The 22,196-nt window shown below is 43.2% G+C and overlaps 1 protein-coding gene across 1 annotated transcript; it reads left to right on the forward strand.

Moving 5' to 3' along the window:
- Positions 1–2,668: 2,668 nt before the first annotated feature.
- On the forward strand, positions 2,669–17,617 carry SMU1 (SMU1 DNA replication regulator and spliceosomal factor). The gene is made up of 12 exons (XM_065657594.1): positions 2,669–2,774; positions 3,053–3,263; positions 3,371–3,523; positions 4,469–4,579; positions 5,327–5,455; positions 6,749–6,868; positions 7,271–7,387; positions 7,564–7,691; positions 12,485–12,611; positions 13,903–14,070; positions 14,369–14,521; positions 15,175–17,617. The coding sequence occupies exons 1-12, from the start codon at positions 2,749–2,751 to the stop codon at positions 15,271–15,273; spliced, it is 1,542 nt and encodes a 513-aa protein (XP_065513666.1). The 5' UTR covers positions 2,669–2,748; the 3' UTR covers positions 15,274–17,617.
- The last annotated feature ends 4,579 nt before the right edge of the window (positions 17,618–22,196 follow it).

Consider the following 22,196-nt stretch of genomic DNA (forward strand, 5'->3'; position numbering starts at 1 on the left):
GCTCCCCAGCCACTACAGACAGGTGACCTGGTTAGCGTGAGTCACAGCCCACTCCTGGTTTGGTGCTCAAGCTGCTCTCCCAGGGAAACGAGAGGGCAGGAGCGATGCAGGAGGGGAATGTACAAAACTGATGGCTTTCAAACTGGGAGGGATCTGACATTTCTTTTATTAAATTTTCTGCCAGGAAAAAAAGATAAAGTTCTTCTCTTAAAAATTTTGATTCCAACATACTCTCTCCGTTCTCACTGCCCTGGGATTGATGTGGACTGGGTTCTACACCGTTTTATTGCAGATGATCTGCGCTGCCTAACTGCAGCAAGACCGTTTATCTCCCTTTGCATCCATTTCCCAATGGAGCCAAAACAGAAAATGGAAACCTTTCCTTCCCTTATGTAACGCTCTGCCAGAGCTAGCAAACTGCAAGCGCTGGCTGGAAGGACCTCTGGAGGTCTCCAGGTGCAGGACTGCTGCCAGCACCAGATCAGGCTGGCTGTAGCTGTGTCTAGCTCAAAGCCAAAGTCTGCTTCTCAAGTGCTTGCGCAGCACTGGGTGCATTGGAACCCTTTTCTCTGATGAAGTTCACAAAAAGCTCTGACTTCCCACCCAGAGAGGCTTAGCTGGGGTGTCCACCTCCCTCTGCAGCTATCAAGGAAGGAAGGGACAGATGGGGTATATACCGCCAACATCCGTCCAGCCTGTTAGCACGTTCCTGGGCCACAGCAGGAGAGAACCAGCTGAATTTACTGACGGACCAAGCCAGATTCCTGTGTGCTGCCAGCACAAAAATAGCTGCCATCTTTGGATTTCACAGCTCTGCTTTGTTATAGTCTGGATCAGACTTGTTTTCAAAACAACCTGCAACAGATATAAATACACCTGTCATTGAAAAGAAATATCCCTGGAATGATTAACCAATACTTCCCAGCGGTAATCCCTGCACCTCTGTAACAGGAGTTAAAAAAAAGGAGTTGGGATCACAGAGAGGAAACAACAGCATGCAAAATGTTAGCCGTGTGCCTCACTCACTATTTTTTCAACTTTATGCTATTAGATTACTTTCTTAAGCACTCTGGGGACAGAGACAGCGAAGAACAGCTTTCGTTGGCAAAGGCAGGCAGTTTCTCACAGACGGCTCTATTTTCAATGGCTCATCCAGCAAATTGCACGTTAAGCCTAAAAAAACAGCAAGGAGCAAGTCCATCCAAGAGGGGCTGAGTACAGCAATTTCACATCCCCGTGCGCTGGCAGTCTAGCACTGGGATCGGGCACTTACTGGGAGCAGCTGGGAAGAGTCCCATGCCAGCGAGACACGAGCAGGATGACCCTCAGTGCTGCCCAGGGGGTGAGGAGCTCCCTTCCAGCAAAGCCACCTAAACCTACATGCAGTCAGGAGGGACACCATCAGCTTTACTCATCTTCTAGCATTAACTGGGGCTTGCAACAGATGTACTTGACCCCTCCCCCAAGCAGGACCTTAAATCATGCATCTGCAACAGGGCTTGAAGGTTTTTGGCCTCCATCAGAATGCAGGCAGCACAGGCGGACTGCCACAGCCACCCTTTGTGCCTTTAAAGGACAGCTGTCTCTCACGTTCCTCCTTGCCACTGGAGGGATCTGCCCCTACAGCAGCATTTTTCCAATCTTAGTATATAATTAAAGCAGCCAAGGTATGTGATTAATTTCCCAACTAATTGCATCTTACTTTATGCAGTGTCATTCCTTCACACATGACCACGCTCTTGAGATGCAGAGCTCGCACGGGCTTAAGGCTTGCAAACAGCAAGTCGGATCCCTGGTTCGCATCTGCAAACTTACACACGCAAGGCAGCAGCTGGCCAAGGAACTGCTCCACACCCGTGCCAGGCCTGACCCGCAGTCCACACGCTAGCATTACCGCGGGGAATCTTCTGAAATCCTGACGAGTGAGAGACAGCGGGTGGACTGCGGCTCTGTGGGAAACCAGCTGGAAAACCTGAGCTCTGTGTTGTAACAGTGAAAACACTCAAACAAGGCTTGTCCTGGAGGGACAAGACCACACTTCTAAGACAATGCTGAGAAGCCAACTTGCAGAGTAAATAGGCAGGTTAACTTGCATCAGTGCTCCTGCCTTGACGTTACACTCGCTGTGCTCACTGAAGTGGCTGCTCTGTTTCAAGTGCTGCTATTTTGAGGTGCGACGGCAACCTCCACCCTCCGAGCTCCCAAAACCAGCAGCCGCTCCCAACAGCTCACTGGTCCCGGCCTTTCCGGGGCTTTTCCCCATGCGTCCTGCCTCAGCCTTCCTGGCCAGCCCAGCGCTGTGCCCGGCCCGTCAGTAACTCGGCTGCCATGACAACTGCGCTGGCGCCTTAGGCCCAACGTTCGTTCCAACGCACCCACCAGATAAGCAGCCGCGAGCCCGAGGAGGCTGCGGGCTCTCCAGGAACGCCACTCCGGGGGCACCGGCAAGGACCCAGCTCGGGGCTACCGCCGCCGGGCGCCCACACACCGGCCCGGGCCCCCGCAGGCCCCGGCGCCCCCCTCCCCGCGGAGCCGGCCCTACACCGCCAGGGGGCGCCCGCCCGTCCCGTCCCGCCGCCGCCGCCGCTGCGGCGCGCGCCTGTCCCAGCGCGCGCCCCGCCCGCCCCGCCGCGTGACGTCAGCCTTGCGTCAGATCCGGCGCGGCGTGGCGTGACCGGAAGCGGCGGTGGCAGAGGCGGCTGGAAGTGGTGTCGGCAGGCCTTCCGTGAGCGGTGGCGGCGGCTCAAGATGTCGATCGAGATCGAGTCCTCCGAGTACGTGTGGGGGCGGCGGGGAGGGGAGGGGAGGCGAAGAGAAGAGAGGCGAGGAGAGAGGAGAGGAGAGAGGAGGAGAGGAGAGGAGAGGAGAGGAGAGGGCTGGCGGTCCTGTCCCGGCGGCGGCGGGAGAGGGCGGTGGAGCTGGGCCAGCGCGGGAGCCGTCGTGCGGCGGAGTGTCCGTGGAGGAGCGGCTGATCCTGAGGGCTGTGGCGGGCGGCCGCGGGGAGGGGCGGCCCGTGGGGCTGTTGCGGTGACCGAGCGCTGTTCCCCCGCAGCGTGATCCGGCTGATCATGCAGTACTTGAAGGAGAACAGCCTCCACCGGGCCCTCGCCACCCTGCAGGAGGAAACCACCGTGTCCCTCAACACTGTGGACAGTATTGAGAGCTTTGTGGCTGACATCAACAGTGGGCACTGGGACACGGTGCTGCAAGCCATACAGTCACTGAAGCTGCCCGACAAGACCCTGATTGATCTCTACGAGCAGGTGAGTGAGTGCATGTTGTGAACAGACTTGTCTGGTCTGGGTGCAAGCGCCTCTTTGGAGTTTTCTGCTTACCCTTTGCTGATGCAGGTTTTTGTCTCTTCATGCAGGTTGTGCTGGAGTTGATTGAGCTCCGGGAACTGGGGGCTGCCAGGTCTCTCCTGAGACAAACAGATCCCATGATCATGCTGAAACAAACTCAGCCAGAACGGTACATCCACCTTGAAAACCTTCTGGCCAGGTCTTACTTTGATCCCCGTGAGGTAAGTCATGCTGTTCATAGAATCACAGAATGTTAGGGGATTGGAAGGGACCTCAAAAGATCATCTAGTTCAATCCCCCCCACCGGAGCAGTAACATCTAGGTCAGGTTACACAGGAATGTGTCCAGGCAGGTTTTGAATGTCTCCACAGAAGGCGACTCCACAACCTCCCTGGGCAGCCTGTTCCAGTGTTCTGTTACCCTCACTGAGAAGAAGTTTCTTCTCAAATTTAAGTGGAACCTCTTGTGTTCCAGTTTGTACCCATTGCCCCTTGTCTTATCATTGGTTGTCACCGAGAAGAGCCTGGCTCCATCCTCGTGACACTCACCCTTTATATATTTTTTTTATATATATATATACCCATATGTATATTTTTATATATATATACCCTATATATATTTATATAGAGACCTCACAGTGCTGTCCTGCATGACCACTAGCATTGGGTCCGAGCTGCAAAGGGTGTGCAGCATCTTTTCCATTCTGGGAGTGAGAACATGCAGCTTCCCAGTTTGATGATTTTACGCGTTTTATAAAATCATTGGGAAATTATGTGTAACACTTGATCACGAGGTAGCAGAGCAGTGGTTTTGAAGCCTACTGCAGGTGGGAGTTTGGGGATTTATACCTGTACCCTGCCACAGGATGACTCCTATGCCTTGCTTTTCCTGTCTTCTATAAGCAGAAGAAAATGCACGCTTTCTAAATAAAATTGTCATTGTACAATAACAATAATAACAAGGTATTATTTCTGACTGATTGTGTCAGTCTGATATTTTTAGTGAAAGCATATCCCAAGTGTTTCAAGGGTTGGTGTTGAAGAGAAGGGCTGTTTTGAAGGCCTAACAGAAAATTAACCAGGAAGGGCCTTCAGCTCAGAGCAAGGACTGTGTTTATGGAAGACAGTTCAGAAGAATCACTAATCACAAAAATAACTTCTCTCTAGGCATACCCAGATGGAAGCAGCAAAGAGAAGCGGAGAGCTGCTATTGCACAAGCTTTAGCTGGAGAAGTCAGCGTGGTACCTCCATCTCGTCTTATGGCCTTGTTGGGGCAGGTAATTCTTGAAAAATACTTTAGTAGCTATATCAGTTTCTATAGAACTTTGGCACAGAAAACTAACTAGACTGCATAGAGATGATTATTTTCAAAGTATGTCCTAACACACTGTTTCCATTGTTACAATTCTCTTTTGATTCTCAGAATGTTTTAATTGATACTCTATGCAGACAGTGTTTCATGTATTTTGCTGCTTGATGGCTTACATCTTACTTTTTAACCTCATTAGTACGCCAAATAAATTCTCTCAGCTGACAAGTGTGTCCTGCATCTGAGGGCAGCTCTCTGCTAAAGGGACTGTGTAGAGTTCTGTCTTTTGAATAAGGTTCATTTGTGCCTTCCAAGAAAGCTTATGTGTAATTTTGAATTTTAATGCATGTAGTTCTAGGCAAAAAGACAACAGGTTGGATAATTTAAATTAACACAAAATCAGACTCACACTGCATATGTACTGTGTATTGCATACTGAAAGTAGAATGAGAAGGGTGAGCCTGAGTCATTCTCATTTGTGAAAATCATTTGGGAATAACTTTCTATTCTGTCTATGGTCATGAGTTAGGAAGTATAACCTAGTAAGTCTCGTTTCAAGCAATTGTTTGCAGTGTATTTGTCTAAAACTGTGCAGGTGTACAATTTGTAAGGGTACAAGAAACTGTTGCTGCATTGTGTTGGTTAGAAGCACGTTTGGATGAGGAAGATGTGTGCTGGCTGGTACCTAACTGTGTGGCTTTCAACTTCTCGACAGGCACTGAAATGGCAGCAGCATCAGGGCCTGCTTCCTCCTGGCATGACAATTGACTTGTTCAGAGGCAAAGCAGCTGTGAAAGATGTAGAAGAAGAGAAGTTCCCTACACAGCTGAGCAGACATATTAAGGTGATGTTGTATTTGCTTTTGTCTGTGTTACTACAGTCTATGTGCTTGTTCCTTCCTGTGGTTTATGTTGGGACATAAGAGTAAACTTTCTGAATTCTTCTCTTTTTTTTTTTTTTTTTTTTTTTTTTTTTTTAAGTAATTTCCCCCTTTCTGTCTGTTTTTTAAACTTCTTCTCCATGCTTTATCCCATCAGGAGACTTTTGATGAGAATCTGAAATGAGGTCCCTTAACAGGTCTGGGTGCTCATGGTATTTGTGGATATGATGAATGTATTAACTGTTTCTTTGGTTTCACAGTTCAGAATAATTCAGTTTTCAGAAGTGGTTTGCTTAGTCCCCTTCTTTATTTGTGCAAGGAAATATTCATTTCTTAAACTTCAGTGTGTGCACATTAGCTTCTGTGAACCACATAAGTTTTGATCATGAACTACTACATACTACATAGTCAGTATCTGCTTTCTAAGGATTTTATAATATAGGTTTCAAAAGACAAAACTGTGCTGTAATGATGATGTTGTCCTGAAGCACTCACAATACAGAGTAGGTAGTTTCCTCCTGTGAAGGCTTTTCAGTTTCACCAAGCAGTTCTGTACATTGAGAATAGTTAGTTTACTGTAGCAGCTCTACCAGTTTTCACAGTGAACGGAAGTAACATTTTTCAGAAGTCATGAGTTGGAAATTGTGAAATAAATTTGTTGTGTTCAGTAGCAGCTTGGTAAAAATGTTTTATTGGAGATTGTTTTGTTCAGTTTACCAGTACTGAGCTTCGATTTTTGTATTGATTAGTGGAAACTTTTTTCCCTACTCAGTTGTCATAGTCATTTGTATTTAAAAAATTTAAAATTTAAAAATAGTATATGAAAATACCGAATATTATCTGTGACAATTTCACTGGAGAAATATAATTCCAAGCGAAGCAACTTGTACTACTTCAGGAATTTCTGAGGTCTGCTAGTGATAAATGATGGGTATTGGAAAGATGTTTGCTAACATACACGATTCACTGCAAAAACAAAAATGTGTAGACAACCAGCCCAACTGCTGCTCTAACTGTGGAGTATTTGATATAAGTTTCACAGATACTACCAGACCAAAAGGAGGGTTCTTTGTTTGTTTTGAAGTTCTAGTATGTAGGTGTTGACAGGATTTTTTTGTACCTTAACATTAAATTTGTGAATGCATACCTCTAGAAAATACTGGGTTTTGCCACCAAAATGAGACTACAGTTTTGTTTTAATGATTTGCTTCTTTCAAACTGCTTATTAGGCTTAATTTATATTCTCCTATAAAACAGTTTGGGCAGAAGTCACATGTGGAGTGTGCTCGGTTTTCGCCAGATGGACAGTATCTGGTTACTGGCTCTGTCGATGGTTTCATTGAAGTGTGGAACTTCACTACTGGAAAGATCAGAAAGGTAAGTTGCACCTTATTTCACATGGGTAGTTCATTGACCAGAGCACCTAGTTTTATTTGTCGAGGTTATACTTGTTTCGATTTCTTGGGCACTGTGAGTCTGAAAAGGATGTCTGCTTGGGCGATTCAGATAGTGGTCTGGAATGTTTACATGGGTTTAGTTGTCTGGTTTGGACTTCCCTCTGCAATAACTTTTTTATTTTTTTACGTTTCTGGATCATTGTTGTTGCGTCTAAAATGGTGACAGTAGCACATTGCTATTGTTAGAAGGCTGTGAGGTCTACTTGATGATAGGTGATAAAATATAACTGAAGTCAAAAGTGCTAGTACTTTGTCACTTTGCCTTAAAATATATTTCCTTGAATTCACTATTTTGACTGGTGGATCTTCTGCTTTCATTTAGGATCTGAAGTACCAGGCACAAGATAATTTTATGATGATGGATGATGCAGTGCTGTGTATGTGCTTCAGTAGAGATACAGAAATGCTGGCAACTGGAGCACAAGATGGAAAGATCAAGGTATAAATCTTTTTATGGGATTTGTTGGTGGAGTTGGAGAACAGAAAGATTCACCTGCAGTTGCAATAGTGTTGCAATTCCTTATAAAAACAAATGAAGCTTAGCATCGCTCAGAAACAAATACTTATTGGTTCTATGATCTCATAACAAAGTAACCATTTCTTTTTCTTCTCCAGGTGTGGAAAATCCAGAGCGGTCAGTGTCTGAGAAGATTTGAACGAGCACACAGTAAAGGTGTTACATGCCTCAGTTTCTCTAAAGACAGCAGCCAAATTCTCAGTGCTTCTTTTGATCAGACAATCAGGTAAATAAACTGAGAATGTGTGAGCTACAGTGCAGGAGAACAGAAAACAATTTTCATATTGAGCAGTTAAACTTTTTAATATAGATTGGTTTGACCTGGGATTTGATCCTTTTGCATTGAGTTTTAATACTAATAGGAGAGCATGGTTGCTGAGGATTGGAGAGAAACAGTTTGAGAGTCTGACCTTTCACCTTGCACAACTTGCATTATTCCAGGGCTAGGGACTAACTACTACTACTGCTCTATTGTCATTTGCATTGACCTTGCACATTTTCTTTCTGGGAGGCTCCTAGCTTAAAAAACAGTTCTGTCAACCTTCAAAAATAACATTTTTTTAATAATAAACTTAGGATAAGAAACATCTGAGGATAACGGGATGATGACATTTTTTGTAACAGCCTAAACAGCTTGATCATACTCACTAATTTTAGTAGACGTCTTGACAGTAGCTGGTTCTATCTGTTGTCTTTATGAACAGGTATCATGGGCTCTTCTTTTTCTACTACCTGTATAAATCCTCTGAGAGCAGCTTTAGTATTTTGATGCATCCTCTCTGCTTCTTCCTGATAGTTGCTGAATAGAGTATAAATTTGAAAAGTGCTTGGGAATCTCAATTAGCAATACCCCTGGCTCTCCCATGGGTTTGAATAAGGGTCTGTGTGTCTCTCTGAGCTGTGCGTGGGTGAGAGGAGATAAGGTGCATCACTACACATTCAAGGACAATCACTTGCATTGTGTTGCTGATTCCTAAGTCAGGTGTTGCCAGCCCATATTGTAAAAGGGTTCTTGTCCCAGCTCACACCCTGAATCCATCTCTGTAATCCCAGTCCCCACATCCACCCCTCTATCTCTCTTGGATCCAAAGAACTCCCTTTAGAGTGGGAACAAGAGGAAAAACGACCCAAAGGAAATGTTTTCTGGGCATCTCTTCTTCCAACCAGTCTGACATGGAATACTAGAGGTCCAACCGTGGAAGACAGGCAGGCTGATGGACCCTGAGAGCTTCCAGAGCAGGCGTTGCAATTTGTATCTGGATATGGCAGTAGAGCCTTTCCTGTGCTTCAGGGTGCTGGGTCTTGAGTTGAGTATCTCTTCAGATGTACATGGTGCATAAGGGAAGGCTGAGAGAGCTGGGCCTGATTGGCCTGGCAAAAGAAGGCTGGGAACGGACCTAGTTACCTCATCCGGATGTAGTCACAGATAAGACAATGCCAGACTCTTCTCAAGTGCACAGTTCCTACAAGGGACAACCTCCAGGAAGTGAAATTCTGGTTGTAGATAAGGAAAAACTTTTTTTTTTCCCCCCTCAACTTCCCCTTGAGAAAGAAGCTGTGCTTGGACAGTGCTGGGAGAGTTGGGTCCGGCTAGAGGGGAACTCAACCCTTGAAGACTTTCAAATCTAAATTGAAAAAGATCATGAATTACTTGGAAGTTGACATTGCTTTGAGGAGAGCAGTGGAACAGAGATCTTCTGAGGTCGCTTCCAGTCTTCAGTTATTCTGAGATTCTCTGACGTGTACCACAGTTTTGGAATCTCTGTTAGGGAAAAAACATGTGGCCAGATGGTTTTTAGATTTATGCTGGCAAGAGAAAAAAAACTTCTTTCAGTGATGAAAAAGAGCCATAGAGACAGGATAATTTTTTCTCTTCACTCTGAAAAGATAATTCCTGTTTCTCCAGGCTGTCTTTACAGTTCTGTGTTTGAGCATGGGAATTCTTCCCATTTCTCATGCAAACCGTCCCTTTCTGTGTAGCACCAGCACTATGTTGGGCGTTTTTAACCAGTCTGTATAGTTCAGCTTCCCAATGTCTGTGGCATTCATTTTGGGCAGTGAAACTGTTCATGGTGTTGAAGGCCCAGAAGCTGAGATCTTGGGAACCTATGAATGAGAGTTGAGTCTTTATACAAACTTTGGAGTTGCTTTGGTGCACGATCCAGTTAGTGTAGTTTAGCAAGTTGATAGTGTGTCCATTCACTTACAGCGGTTGGATATGAGGTCTGTCTGAGAAAAATCTAAGGAATCATATCCCTCTTAATGTGGCTGGGCTAAACTGAACAAACTTGCCATTACCTGACACTTTCCATGTGCTAAGGCTTAGGTCCATACAGTTACTGCAGCTTACCTGGTTAAGCAATAACGTGATAAAGCAATGGATTGTTGTGGGACAGGTATGAAGGTGGTTAGGCTTGCATCTGTGCTCTAAGAAAACGCAAGCATGTGTGCAACATGTGCAAGGCAGACTAGGCATAAATTATAAACCCGTTTAATTTAGAAGGTACCTGTAGAGGTCTCTAGTACAACATACTTCTCAAACCACAGCCAACCTTTCAGCTAGGACAGCTTGCTCAGGGCCTCGTCCAGCTGATTTCTCAAAATCTCCATGGGTGGAGACCCCACTGCTGCTCTTGGCATCTGTCCTAGGGCTGTACAACCCTCTCAGAGAAGATTCTGTTTTGACATAAGGAATGATGTTTTGTTTTGTTTTTTTCCTTGTATCTTATGTCCTTTATATCTTGTCCTTTATCTGCGCACTCTGAGAAGAATCTGACTCCATTTACTCTATGAAATCTTGTTAGGTAGTGATATTAACAAAATAGTTTCAATTTTTCAGGTGTTTAGTAAGGACTTGAGTATCCTTTTTTTTTTTTTTTTTTTTTTTTTTCCCAAAAAAGGGTCATTGCAGGATGGATAAAAGCAAGAATGAAGATTAATTGTAGCTTTAAATACTAGCAAATAGTCACACAAATACTCAAACTCTGTTCTAAGTTACCAGGTGGTCAGCAAGCTCGTAAAACCCTTGTTCCCGCAGCTTTTAGCATCTGGAAAGTGTTGCTTAACACTTCTGTAGTGCAGTAATTCTGGTCCTGCACCTATTTGATGTCTTGTTGTGGAGTGGAATTTGCTCACTGTTGGGTAGATTTGGTTTGCGACAAAGCTCTTCTGTTGCTATGCAGACACTTTGCTGCAGTTCAAAGTCACTTAGATCAGTTTTTACTAGTTCACAATTATTTTTCTTCTTTGGGATTATTCTGATTTACTTAATAATAGTTTAATTTTTGTCTACAAGGAAGACAGCAATTAGATGCTTCTGAACTTTCAGTTCTCTTGGCTGAACACACCCAGCTCTCCTCATGTGTCACATGTAGCCCAGCCCTCTGGCCATGTTAGTAGGGACCCAAAACTGAACATAGTCCTCCAGCGGTGGCTACACCTCCACCAAGTAGAGGGGAACCTTCATCTGCAGATGGTGTCTCTCCTAATGCATCTGGTGTGTGGCTGGGGTTCCTCAGTGCCACGGCACACTGCTGGCTGTCACTGTCTTTTCCCCAAGGCCTCCCAGGTCCTTTGTTGCAGACGTTTTCTGTGGCCAGTCAGCCCACAGCTGAGTCTGATGCCTGAGATGGTTCTGCAACTATCTGTTCTCAACATAGAATCACAGAATCAGAGTGCTCTGAGTTGGAAGGGACCCACAAGGATTGAGTCCAACTCCTGTCCCTGCATATGATAAGCCCAAAGTTCACACCATGTGTCCTGAGGGTGTTGTCCAAATGCTTCTTGAACACTGACAGGCTTGGGGCCTGTTCCAGTGCTCCACCACCCTCTGGGTGAAGAACCTTTTCCTAATGTCCAACCTAAACCTCCCCTGGCACATCTTCCTGCCATTTCCTCGGTTTCTGTTGTTAGTTGCCAGAGAGGAGAGATCAGCGCCTGCCCCTCCTCCTCCCCTTGTGAGGAAGCCGTAGGCTGTGATGAGATGATGTGGTTTCTCTCAGTCCATCTGTCTGGTTTGTCAAGGTTTCCAACTTCCTCATCTGTATTTTTGAACATTGAGTTGCAGGATATATGGGACATTGTGAATCAGATTGATCCCGTGCTTGATGACTGTATACATTTTATGTTTAATTGAATGGCATTATGTAATGTGTTTAATAGCTCTAGGCTCTTGCCTGTACTGTAAAACCCAATGGTATTGCTTTAGATCAAGATGTGTGGGTCTGGAGGCAACTGCACAGTGAACAGGCATTACAAAACATCTTAAAGAGAGGTGTTAATCTGTTTAAATCCTGATACATATGAACTGTAGCATAAGCATTTTAATTCAAATTATGTAACGTCGGTTGTTGAATCAAGGACAGCAAGCTTCAAATGGAATAAGGAATTTCATTCTCAAGACTTCGGATTTCTTGAAAACGATATTTCTGTAGCCACTAAGTACTAAAATTTAAGGCTGATACCGATTAGCAATATAACTTCCTTTTAAATAACTGAGCAAACTCTTCACAGAGTTGCACCATAAGAGATGACGGCAACAGCTTGCAAAAGAGAAAAATTCTGGCTGGATGCAAGGACAGACTTTTTTCTTAATTCAACTAGACATGGCCTTGCCCAAGGCCCTTAGCAAGCTAACATCACTTAAAGGTCGGATTTGTTTTCAGAAGTGTGTTGGACTAGAGACCTCCAGAGGTCACTTCCAAACTTAATTCATTCTGTAATTTTTGTTTTGTCAGCTTCACAGTTTCCCTTTTCATAGTCCTGTCATGTAATATGTACAGTGTACGTTACATACAGGTCCTTGAGCCTGAAGGTGGTTGATATTTTCCTAAGCTTTCCACAGGAACATGTAACGTCTTTGTTGAAAGGGGCTTGTGATAAAGACTTCTGGCTTGCAGGTTTTTAGCACTTTTTGTTGCTGCCTATCAAAGGTATCTCATATTTAAAATATGGTGAAGCCAGAGGGTGGTTGAGACTACTTCAGTCGCTCACTCAGTTTTGACCTCTGTTGTGTGACAGGATTCATGGTTTAAAATCTGGAAAAACTTTAAAGGAATTCCGTGGTCATTCTTCCTTCGTCAATGAAGCTACTTTTACCCAGGACGGCCACTATATTATCAGTGCATCCTCTGATGGCACAGTGAAGGTAAGATAGCATTTACCCTATTTAAGTAACACATTCAGACTCTGTGTGTTGTAGCTGATTGGTTGTAACTGCTGCAGTCATTGGAGAAGGACTTGGGGTTATCTGCAACGAAATGTCTTTCTGCTTGTGGTCTTTGCTGTGGATTGCTGTAAATGGGAACTGGTGAAGTTTCATACTCTGCTTACAGACTGCAGCAGAGCCTTTTTCTGCTGTGTTTATGAAAGGAGGACATAGGTGCACTACTTACCTGCCTGTTCCTGCCTTATTCTAGAAATCAAATTGTCTGTGACACCTCTTATCCTAGAATGTGGGGATTCCCATGTCTGAAATAATGTCATTTTCCTGCTTACTGTGTTGGACACCCGTTTGTTTCTTGGTACTTAGGAGTCCCTTGCTGTGCAAGCTAGGTAATCTAGCATTAATGAAACTGATTGTATGAGTGTTAAGTTTGGTTTCTAGTCTCAGCAAAGAGTGCGCTACTTAGTGTGTAGTAGTTAAGAGTAGTAAAGCATTGTTTTGTACAGGGCATTACTGGTTAATTAAAATAAATAAATTGATATAGAAACAGCTACATTAAGTAGGGCATTGATGCAGGGCATGTGGGCTGGATAAACAGATCCAATTTATAGACGTGGCCTAGGAGAGGGTGCATATTGCACATATTAAATGGGGCATTACTTCAAATTTGTGCTCTTTGCTAGACTGCCCCTGATTGTGGGAACAGCAAGAGAAGGTGGTATCTTTCATTTTGATTGTACTAGCGTATTCCACAGATGGTGAGTTGTGTTTTATTTTAAATATCCAACAAGTAGTTTCATTTCCTGTTTCTAAACAGCTGGAACAGCCTGGTGTTGAGCCTGAAGCAGCTCCAAACTAGAATGTTTCTCCCACTGATATCAGTGAGGCTTTGCTTTTTCAGTGATTTTCATGTCTATCTTATGTAAGGCAAATTGCATGTGCAGAGGCTGCACAAATATTCACAGATACTAGCTAAAACCAGAAAGCAAGTCTGAACTCACCCCTTAGGGAGTATGCTTAATGAAAGGGAGCCAGGCTGAATTTGGATAATGGAAATTCACTTTCAGTTCAGTTGTAGTGAAACTGCTCCTGGTGTTCACACTTCAAAATAGATGTGGCAATTTATTTTTAAAAAATCTGCTTTCAACTACAGTTGTTGGGATTCATATTTTCCCTCAGGAGCCTTAAAAGATCTGAGTCCTGTATCCTGAATCAGCTTGGTTTTGTTTAATTTTTTAAAGCTAATTGGTTTTACATTTATGTTTCATACTAGGTTTGGAACGTAAAGACGACAGAGTGCTCAAACACCTTCAAATCTCTTGGCAGCACTGCTGGGACTGACATTACTGTGAACAGTGTCATTCTGCTGCCTAAAAACCCAGAGCACTTCGTTGTTTGCAACAGATCCAATACGGTTGTCATCATGAATATGCAAGGACAAGTAGGTGATCTTACTGATGTTCTTTAAAGTCTCTTTCTCTCTCTCAGTCACTTTAAGAATGCCAAAGAAACTAGTTAATTACCTAGCCTTGGGTTAAACCTGATTTCTCCAGCTTGCTTTCATGACAGACTGTGTACCCAGGTTATAGAACAGCTTGGCTTGCAGAAAGCGATTGCAGCTGTGGAGAGATCCTGTGTTCTGATCACACTAGTGCTGCCTAGATATCTTTGCCCTGAACATAGTAATGATGTGCTGTAGTTTAATCCTGCAAAATATTTTTGTGGGGCTATCTTTACAGATTGTAAGAAGTTTCAGCTCTGGTAAGAGAGAAGGTGGTGACTTTGTCTGCTGTGCGCTTTCACCACGTGGCGAATGGATCTACTGTGTTGGTGAAGATTTTGTGCTCTATTGCTTTAGCACAGTGACCGGCAAGCTGGAGCGAACTCTGACTGTAAGTTCTTAACTTCAAGCTTCTGCAAAGCTATAAACCCAAGATGATCGAAATGTTTGTTACGTATGAAGTCCATAAGGAGAAGTCTCTAAGGACAAATCTCATACCAAGAAATGTTTCACTTCTAGCAGCCATGATTGGTAGCAAACGCATTCCAGAACATCTCACTGTAGAATATCCTTAGGCTTTTTTGGAGCCATTTCCGTTTTAAAAGTTATGAAAATATTTACCCACCAAGCCAAGAGTGAATTGGTTCGAACTTGTTTGAACTAGAGCATGTCTTGATCTGGGCTCTGGCTGATGGAGAATCTGACCAAGCTGTCGGATTTAAAGCTATCAGGCTTGGATTAAACTAAAGAAGGATACCAGCTTGAATGTCTAAATTTAATGGGGAGCACTTAGATGTCATAGATTTCAGTGGATGTAAACCTCCACTAACCCTTCCATCACCCAACAAAAAGTAATTGCTGTGTCACAAAAATTATTTGTACTGGAACTTAATACTGAGGGAGCATGTTCTTCTGTTTTTGCTGTATGTACAGAGCATGTTAAACCTCAGTCCAGCTTTCCTTTCATTTTTGTTTGAAGAGAGTATTTGCCTTGAATCTGCTAGAGGAAGAATTTCCTGATGCATCCTTCTGCTTATCCTCTAGGTTCATGAAAAAGATGTCATTGGCATTGCTCATCACCCCCACCAGAACCTGATTGCCACTTACAGTGAAGATGGCCTGCTCAAGCTCTGGAAGCCATAGCTTGATTTTACAATGAGCTATGAAGTGCACCTGTTAGTTGCAGGTTATTGATGTTTGTGCTTTAACAAGGTCTAAATGCACAGAGTGTGATATTTGCTCTATTTTCAGTTCAGGTTTCCAGAGAATGACATTTTTACTTCTTGGTCTAAAGTTAGGTTGATTGATGCTTAAATATAGCATCAGTTAATTTCAAATACTTTTATTTTTATCAGAGTAGCTGAAGCAACTTCAGTGAGAGGTTTCTTTTCTTCCTCCTGAAGTCTGTACTCTTCCTACAGTGTTTGTAAAAGTTCAACAAGCTAGGAACTATACACATTTACAAGTGGTTGTTGACTTCCTAGAATACAGTAAAATGTTTTTTTTAATGTGAGTGAATTATGCAAAATGGGAAAACTATCACTTCTCCACTGCTAAAACAAAAGCACAGTTTTCCTGGAATTCAGATGAGGCTACTCTATCCTCAGCTTGACAGCAGAGGCTTTTCTAGTCCTGTGAGTTTTGCTGTGTTCATTTTTCACTATAATTTTTCTAGTTATACCTAGTAAGTAGTTTCACACAGCTTTGTCAGAATGAAACTATTCTTTCCCATCTCCCAGCACTTCCTGCTATAAACCTGCCTAATGTAGCAGTGAGATATAGCCGATTTGGGGCTTTTTGTTTTGCCTTTTTTTTTGTTTTGTTTGTTTTGTTTTGTTTGAGTTTACTTCCAGGCTAAAAGGAATTATTACCTGGGCCCTCTTCCTATAAGTGCATAGTGTCTTCAGACCAGCTTTAACTGAAGCAGGCCGCAGGGGATCAATATTTTAAAACATGCAAAAGCTGGTTTACATAGGCCAAGTTCCTAGTGCTGCCAATGCTGCACATGCTGAAGTTGTTTTGGTTTTTTTCCAGTTTACTCAGTTCAGCTTCTTATTTTCCGAAAAGGGGATAGCATACTTATGCTTTAAATAATTATTTGTAAGATTTTTTTTTAAAGTTTCTTATACCTGTGGACCTAGTTAAGGTGATACTTAGGTCCCACTCTATGAAAAAAAGGAGGTTTCAGGCTCTTCAGTTTGGAGCAGATGATTAATGTGTTTGAGATCCTGACTGGCACACACTGTTGTGAATGTACACCAGAATCTTCTAAAGTCCAACTGTAATTTTTCTAGGATGCAGCAGAAAAAGAGGTCTTGTCTGTAATGTTAGGACAAACATGTCTAGATTTTAATCCGCTGCACTGTGTCCTGCCTTCATCTCTTGTACAATGCTTTTCTGCCACACCAGTCTTTCAAACAGTAATAACTTCTCTTTGACTTACTAATTATTAGTTCTAATTTAAATAACCTTACAGTTTTTCTCAGCTGAAGGGCTTCATCCTAGTGCAAGGGTTGGTTGTCAGCTGGTGACTGACCTCCTTCAGCACTGACCAGTGCACTTGGTTGGTCTGTGTTCATGTTGGTCTAAGGAAATGCAGGAAAAGTTTAGCTTAACTTTTCACATAGCATTGCTTATTCACTACAGTTGTAGTGTTTAGTTCTGTGTTTAGCTGTAATGTTTTAATTCCTAAATTTTTTACTTCCCTAGGTATGGCAATAAAGTTATTTTTTAGATAGCAAAAGGTGATTGTTTTTCTTGCCTGGAAAGACACTGGTGTGTCAGAAGCATCTGACAATAATACATCTGACAGGCTCCATTGGCAGTTACTACTTCTGATACAGTAGATGATCTTGACAAAATATTTTCAATATGATCTAACTTGTGGTTCATTTTGCCTTCAGATTACACAGAACTGCTAATCCTCTATGTAAACTATATTTTACATTGTTTGTTAAAAGTAGTTGTAGCAAATAAAGCTGTCAGAATCCTGAATGTTTGAAGACTGAAATACATTCTCAAGCTTAAAAATGTGAGAAAATCTGGCATTTCTTATTCTTTTTATTTAAGAGTTTCAGAGTTTATTGCATCAAGTACTTAAGACAAAAAAGCAAAATGTACTAATACATGTAATGGTGTGTGGTAAAACATAGATGGCAGTTGGCACGAAAGTACAATGACAATCTTGATTTTTTTTTTTTTTTAATGTAAATGTTATGAGTTTTTTTATTGTAATCTAGGAAGACATTTTCTGTCTGGAGAATCAGCCGAGTGTTGTGCCACTTACCTGTATGTGAGACTCAAACAAGGCAACATATAGTGCAGTGGTGTCAAACTCATTTTCACTGGGGGCCACATCTATGTTTATACAGTCCTAAAATTACATTTGGCCCTTTGAAGGCAACCACGAGGCTGATGTGGCCCCCAGTGAAAATGAGTTCGACACCCCTGATCTAGTGCTTGAACTAATATTAAAGAAAGCTTTGTTCACCCATGGGCCTTGCTTTATTCTTCAATTATTTTGCATGGAGCTGGCGAGTTCTGTCATACATAGAGGAGTGCAAAATGTTTTGCAGGGGGATCACCATGTAACGAAAGTCTCATCCTGTTCATCTTCCCGTTCCTGAGCTGGAGATCAATGAATTTCAGCCTTACTCAGGTGGAATCAGCTGTCAGTCTGTCTGTGCTTGCAGAATGTATTTGGAAGAGCTACTGCCATCCTCAGCAAAAAATAAGCACACTTAGGTTCCTGCACAGTTATGTAAGTGGTGGATGTAACTTTTTTAATGTCAGTAAAATTTTGTCCAAGTAACACAAGCCTATAGATAGGGGTGCAGTCCTGCCCCGATACTACTGCCAGCTTGCCATCTGTAAAGAAAAATTAAATCCTTCTTTGAGTCCTATTAAGATTTAGTGAGAGCAGCTGAAAACTTAAGATCTCAAAACAAAAAGATACTTTGTGGATGTCTTATTGTCCTGTCCCAACAGATGGCATGAGGGATGAGTTAACCTTGAACACGACACGCGCCCTGAGTCAACAGATGTGAGTTAACTCTGGGTTAATTCTGCACGGTTATGTGAAGTGAATGACAGACAATCACTCCAGGGATGGTGGGTTGCCTTCCAGTGCTGTTTTAGATGAGCTTTTTTATAGCTCTCCGAGTAGAGGAAAGTCTGGGGGGAAGGGGTGATTGCCAAAGATCGACAAGTCCCGACAAGTCCCGACAAGTCCCGGGCTGTGTTGAAGGGTCTCAACTTTTCCCCTTTGTGTGCCAAGCTGGGCATATCAGAAGATGGAGCTGTGTGCCCTCCAGCGCATACCCCACCTCCGCTATCGGCCAGCCGGCCTGGGCTGTGGCTCGTTAGCTTGTCGTTAATATGTAAATCGCGGTTCATCCTGTACTGAATGTGTCACCTCCTGTGGCCGGATGAACTAGTTTTGCCACAGTGTTTTAGCCATGATCCTTATCAATACACAACACAACCGCGTGGCTGAAAACATTGTGCATTGCCCCCCCAGGGCAGAGATTTTTTTCATGACAGATAAAGGATAGAAACGATAAGAACAAAAGGGAAGAGGGAGATAGATTTCAAACATTGTCTATGTAGTCTTCATCTAGTCTAGTAGAGATACAATAGCAATGCCAAGCATCAAAAGCAAGATACCACAAATTAACATCATAGCAATATCTAAAAGCCATTTTCACCAATCTGTGAGTGATTCTAGGAGAGAGCTAAACCAAGGTCCAGGCCTCAAGCTGTTAAACCAGTTCTATGGCAGCATTGCCTGGAAAAGCTCTCCGGTTTGGTACTATAATACAAACAATAGGAACAGAGGTAACATTGTAGTACTAACAACAAGTTTGATTACACAATTTTCCCCCAAGTACTGTTGCTCAGGAGTTGATGCAAAGTTTTGAACTATTCAATCAAGGTCCCATCACTTTTCCACAGCTGTCTCAGTTCAAGAAAAGGGGAGTTAATTATTCTCCATGTTGTGTTTCCCGCTGATTTAGGTGTGGGGTTTGGGTTTTGTTTCTTTATGCTTTGTTTTAACTAATTTTCTAATATTTTCTAATATTCAAACCAATCATTGCACAATTAGTTCCAAATATATATGAAACCTTGTATCAATTCCTGAGCTAAATTAGGTATATTCTGGTTACACACTAGCGAAAACAGTGTTAACCCTATAAAACATGGGAATATACATTGGCCCCACACAATTTCTCTCTTGCAAGATAAAAGAAAGCTAACATAAAAAATAAAAATCTCCAAACATATTAAAATAACAATATTACTAAAAGGCAACTTTTACTTCCCCCCCCTTTTTTTTTTTCTTTAAAAAAAAAAAAAATGAAGGAATGATCCAACGGGGGCTGACCTGGTGCTCTTTCCCATGGGTGTCAGTAGCTTTCCATGCATCCGGAGATCTATTTCTTTTCTCTTCTTCCTGCAAGGAAAGAAAAAAGAAAATCTTGGTCTGAAGGACTGGCTTTAGAAAGAGAGAAAAATCCTCCTAGTATTGATTTTATGTTCCCTGCCGTGGGCATCAGTGGCTACCCAGGTATATTTGTTGAAAGGGGTTTTTAATACCAAGGGGACTTGTCCCACATTGGGGAATTCAACTAGGACAGGTTGTCCAGAGTTGATGGAGAGGGTCTTCGGCATCTTCAGGTTCTCTCACTTCAGGGAGTAAAATGGTGATTTAGGGCAAAACACAGTAATTCAAGGACATCCATTAACCCCCCAGCGGTCATTTACTCTGGTTACAGCTTCTGAGAGCCGCATGAACCATCCAGGCTCATGAGGTTTCAGAAAATGTTTCAAGAGACCGTTTGTTCTTTCTACTATCCCATTAGCTTGGGGATAGTAAGGAGTGTGAAACGTCCATTGTACACCCTCTGATTTCACCCACTCTTGGACCACCCCAGCAGCAAAATGGCTTCCATTGTCTGATTGAATTGATTTGGGCTTTGGCAAGAAACTAAACCACAGTTTCAGTTTTTCCACTGTATTTTCTCCAGTAGCTCGTGACACTGCTCCAGCTTGAACAAGTCCCAATACTACTTCTACCCCAATGAGTACATACTGCTTCCCTGCTGATCTTTTAAAGGGTCCTATGTAATAAATCTGCCATGTTTCCCATAATCCTTTTCCATCTCGCAGATGGGGTGGAGAATCCTGTAAAGGGTGTTTCTCTAATCCAGTGCGGCATAGCCCACAAGCAGAAATAACTGTGTGCTACGTAGTTCTCGGGTGACAGGCCACCCTCTACTCACAGCTTGCTTCAGAAGGTCTTTGACAGCTGAGTGTCCATGCTTGACATGCAGCCACTCTAACAGGTGTTCCCATTTCTCCTCTTCCTGCTCTTTCACCGCTGAAGCTAAGCGAGTGAGTGAGTCTACCTGATTATTCCAGATGTGTGCCAGGTGATTGCCCCCTTGGTGGGCGGCCACCCACCCCACATATATGGGTTTCCGTTTAGCCATAGCTAATATCTCCTCCCATCTTTCTTTCTGCCAGACAGGCACTCGATTAACCTCCCACTGGTTCTGCTCCCAAAAGGGAGCCACTCAGTACATCCTTTGAACATAGCATATGAATCTGTATAAATGTACATAGGTTCAGTACTGTCAGTTCCCTTCATTATTACACTCCAAACTGCTACCAATTCTCCTGCTTGTGCAGAACCTTCTCCTTCTGTTGCAATACGTTCCCCAGAATCAACACACAGAGCTACTGCCTGATACTTCCATGCTTTTCCTTCTCTCTTAGCAGAAGCATCAGTGAACCATACATTCTTCAGATGAGACTCAAATGAAGGAGCTTCCTTTATGTAAGAAGGTGGTGGTTCCTTATCTGGGGAAATGGATGATCCCTCCTGTATTTGAAGTGTCTTGGGTGCCCCTTCTTCTACCCAGTACATGTGACTGCAATGTTCCAACTGGGCATACCACTTCCTGACTGTTTCGCGTTGTGCTGCTCGCACAGGGGGGCGGGGTGCCAGCCAATGTGGGTTTTAGAACTTTAAAAGGCCCCCGTAAGATGATTTGTTGTTGTCGTATAACTTTTTCAGCTTCCTGCAAGGCTAAGCTGACTACAAAAAGGCCTTTTTCCCAGGTCGAGTATTGTTTCTCTGCATCTTTAAAACTGTATGAATAAAACCCAATGGGGCGAGTTGGACCTTCTGGGCCCCGCTGCCACATGAGTATAGATGCTCCGTGAATTGCAAAACCCCATTCAATTTGGAGTGGATCTGTTGGATGTATTGGGCCTAGGGCTTGATATGCTCCTGCCTCAAAAACTAATAACTTTAAGGCCTCCTTGTGGACAGGGGTCCAGTCCCAGGTAGCTTTTTTGTGGGTTAAATCATGCAGAGGGCGAGCTATGATAGAGAAATCTGGGCTGTGCTTCTTCCAGAATACCGGTAAGCCTAGGGCAGCTCCTTTTTATTCTCTGGCATCTTTATCTGTTCTAAAGTGGTTAAAGTTTCAGGAGGAATACACACTGTCCCTCCTCTTCACCATATATCTAAAAACTTTACCTCGGGAGAGGGAAGCTGTGTTTTCTCTGCAGGAATCTGAAAACCCAAATTTTCCAGGCGAGTAATTATTTTTGCCTGAGTTTGTCCCACAGCATCGACATCAGACCACCCACTAATATATCATCAATGTATCGGTAGAGTTTAACTCCCTCTTCTGGATTGATTTCTGCTAATCCCTGGGCCAGAGTGTGATATGCTAGAGTGGGCAAATGTTTGTATCCTTGAGGCAAACGAGTGAAGGTGTATTGAATACCTTCCCACATGAATGCAAATTTATCTTGATCACTTTCCCGTATGGGTACCACCAAGAACATATCTTTCACATCAGTGGTGGCTAGGATTTGATGGTCTTGCTCCTGTATAGTGGAGATCAGTTCGGCTATGTTAGGCACAGCTGCTGTTGAAGGGCTAGTGCCTGCATTCAAATGCCGATAATCAACTGTTAGCCTCCATTTACCATTTGGTTTGTGAACTGGCCACACTGGTGAATTATAAGGAGAATGAGTTTGAATGATTACTC

This window comes from Caloenas nicobarica, chromosome Z, assembly GCF_036013445.1.
Source record: "Caloenas nicobarica isolate bCalNic1 chromosome Z, bCalNic1.hap1, whole genome shotgun sequence".
Classification (NCBI taxonomy): Eukaryota; Metazoa; Chordata; class Aves; order Columbiformes; family Columbidae; genus Caloenas; species Caloenas nicobarica.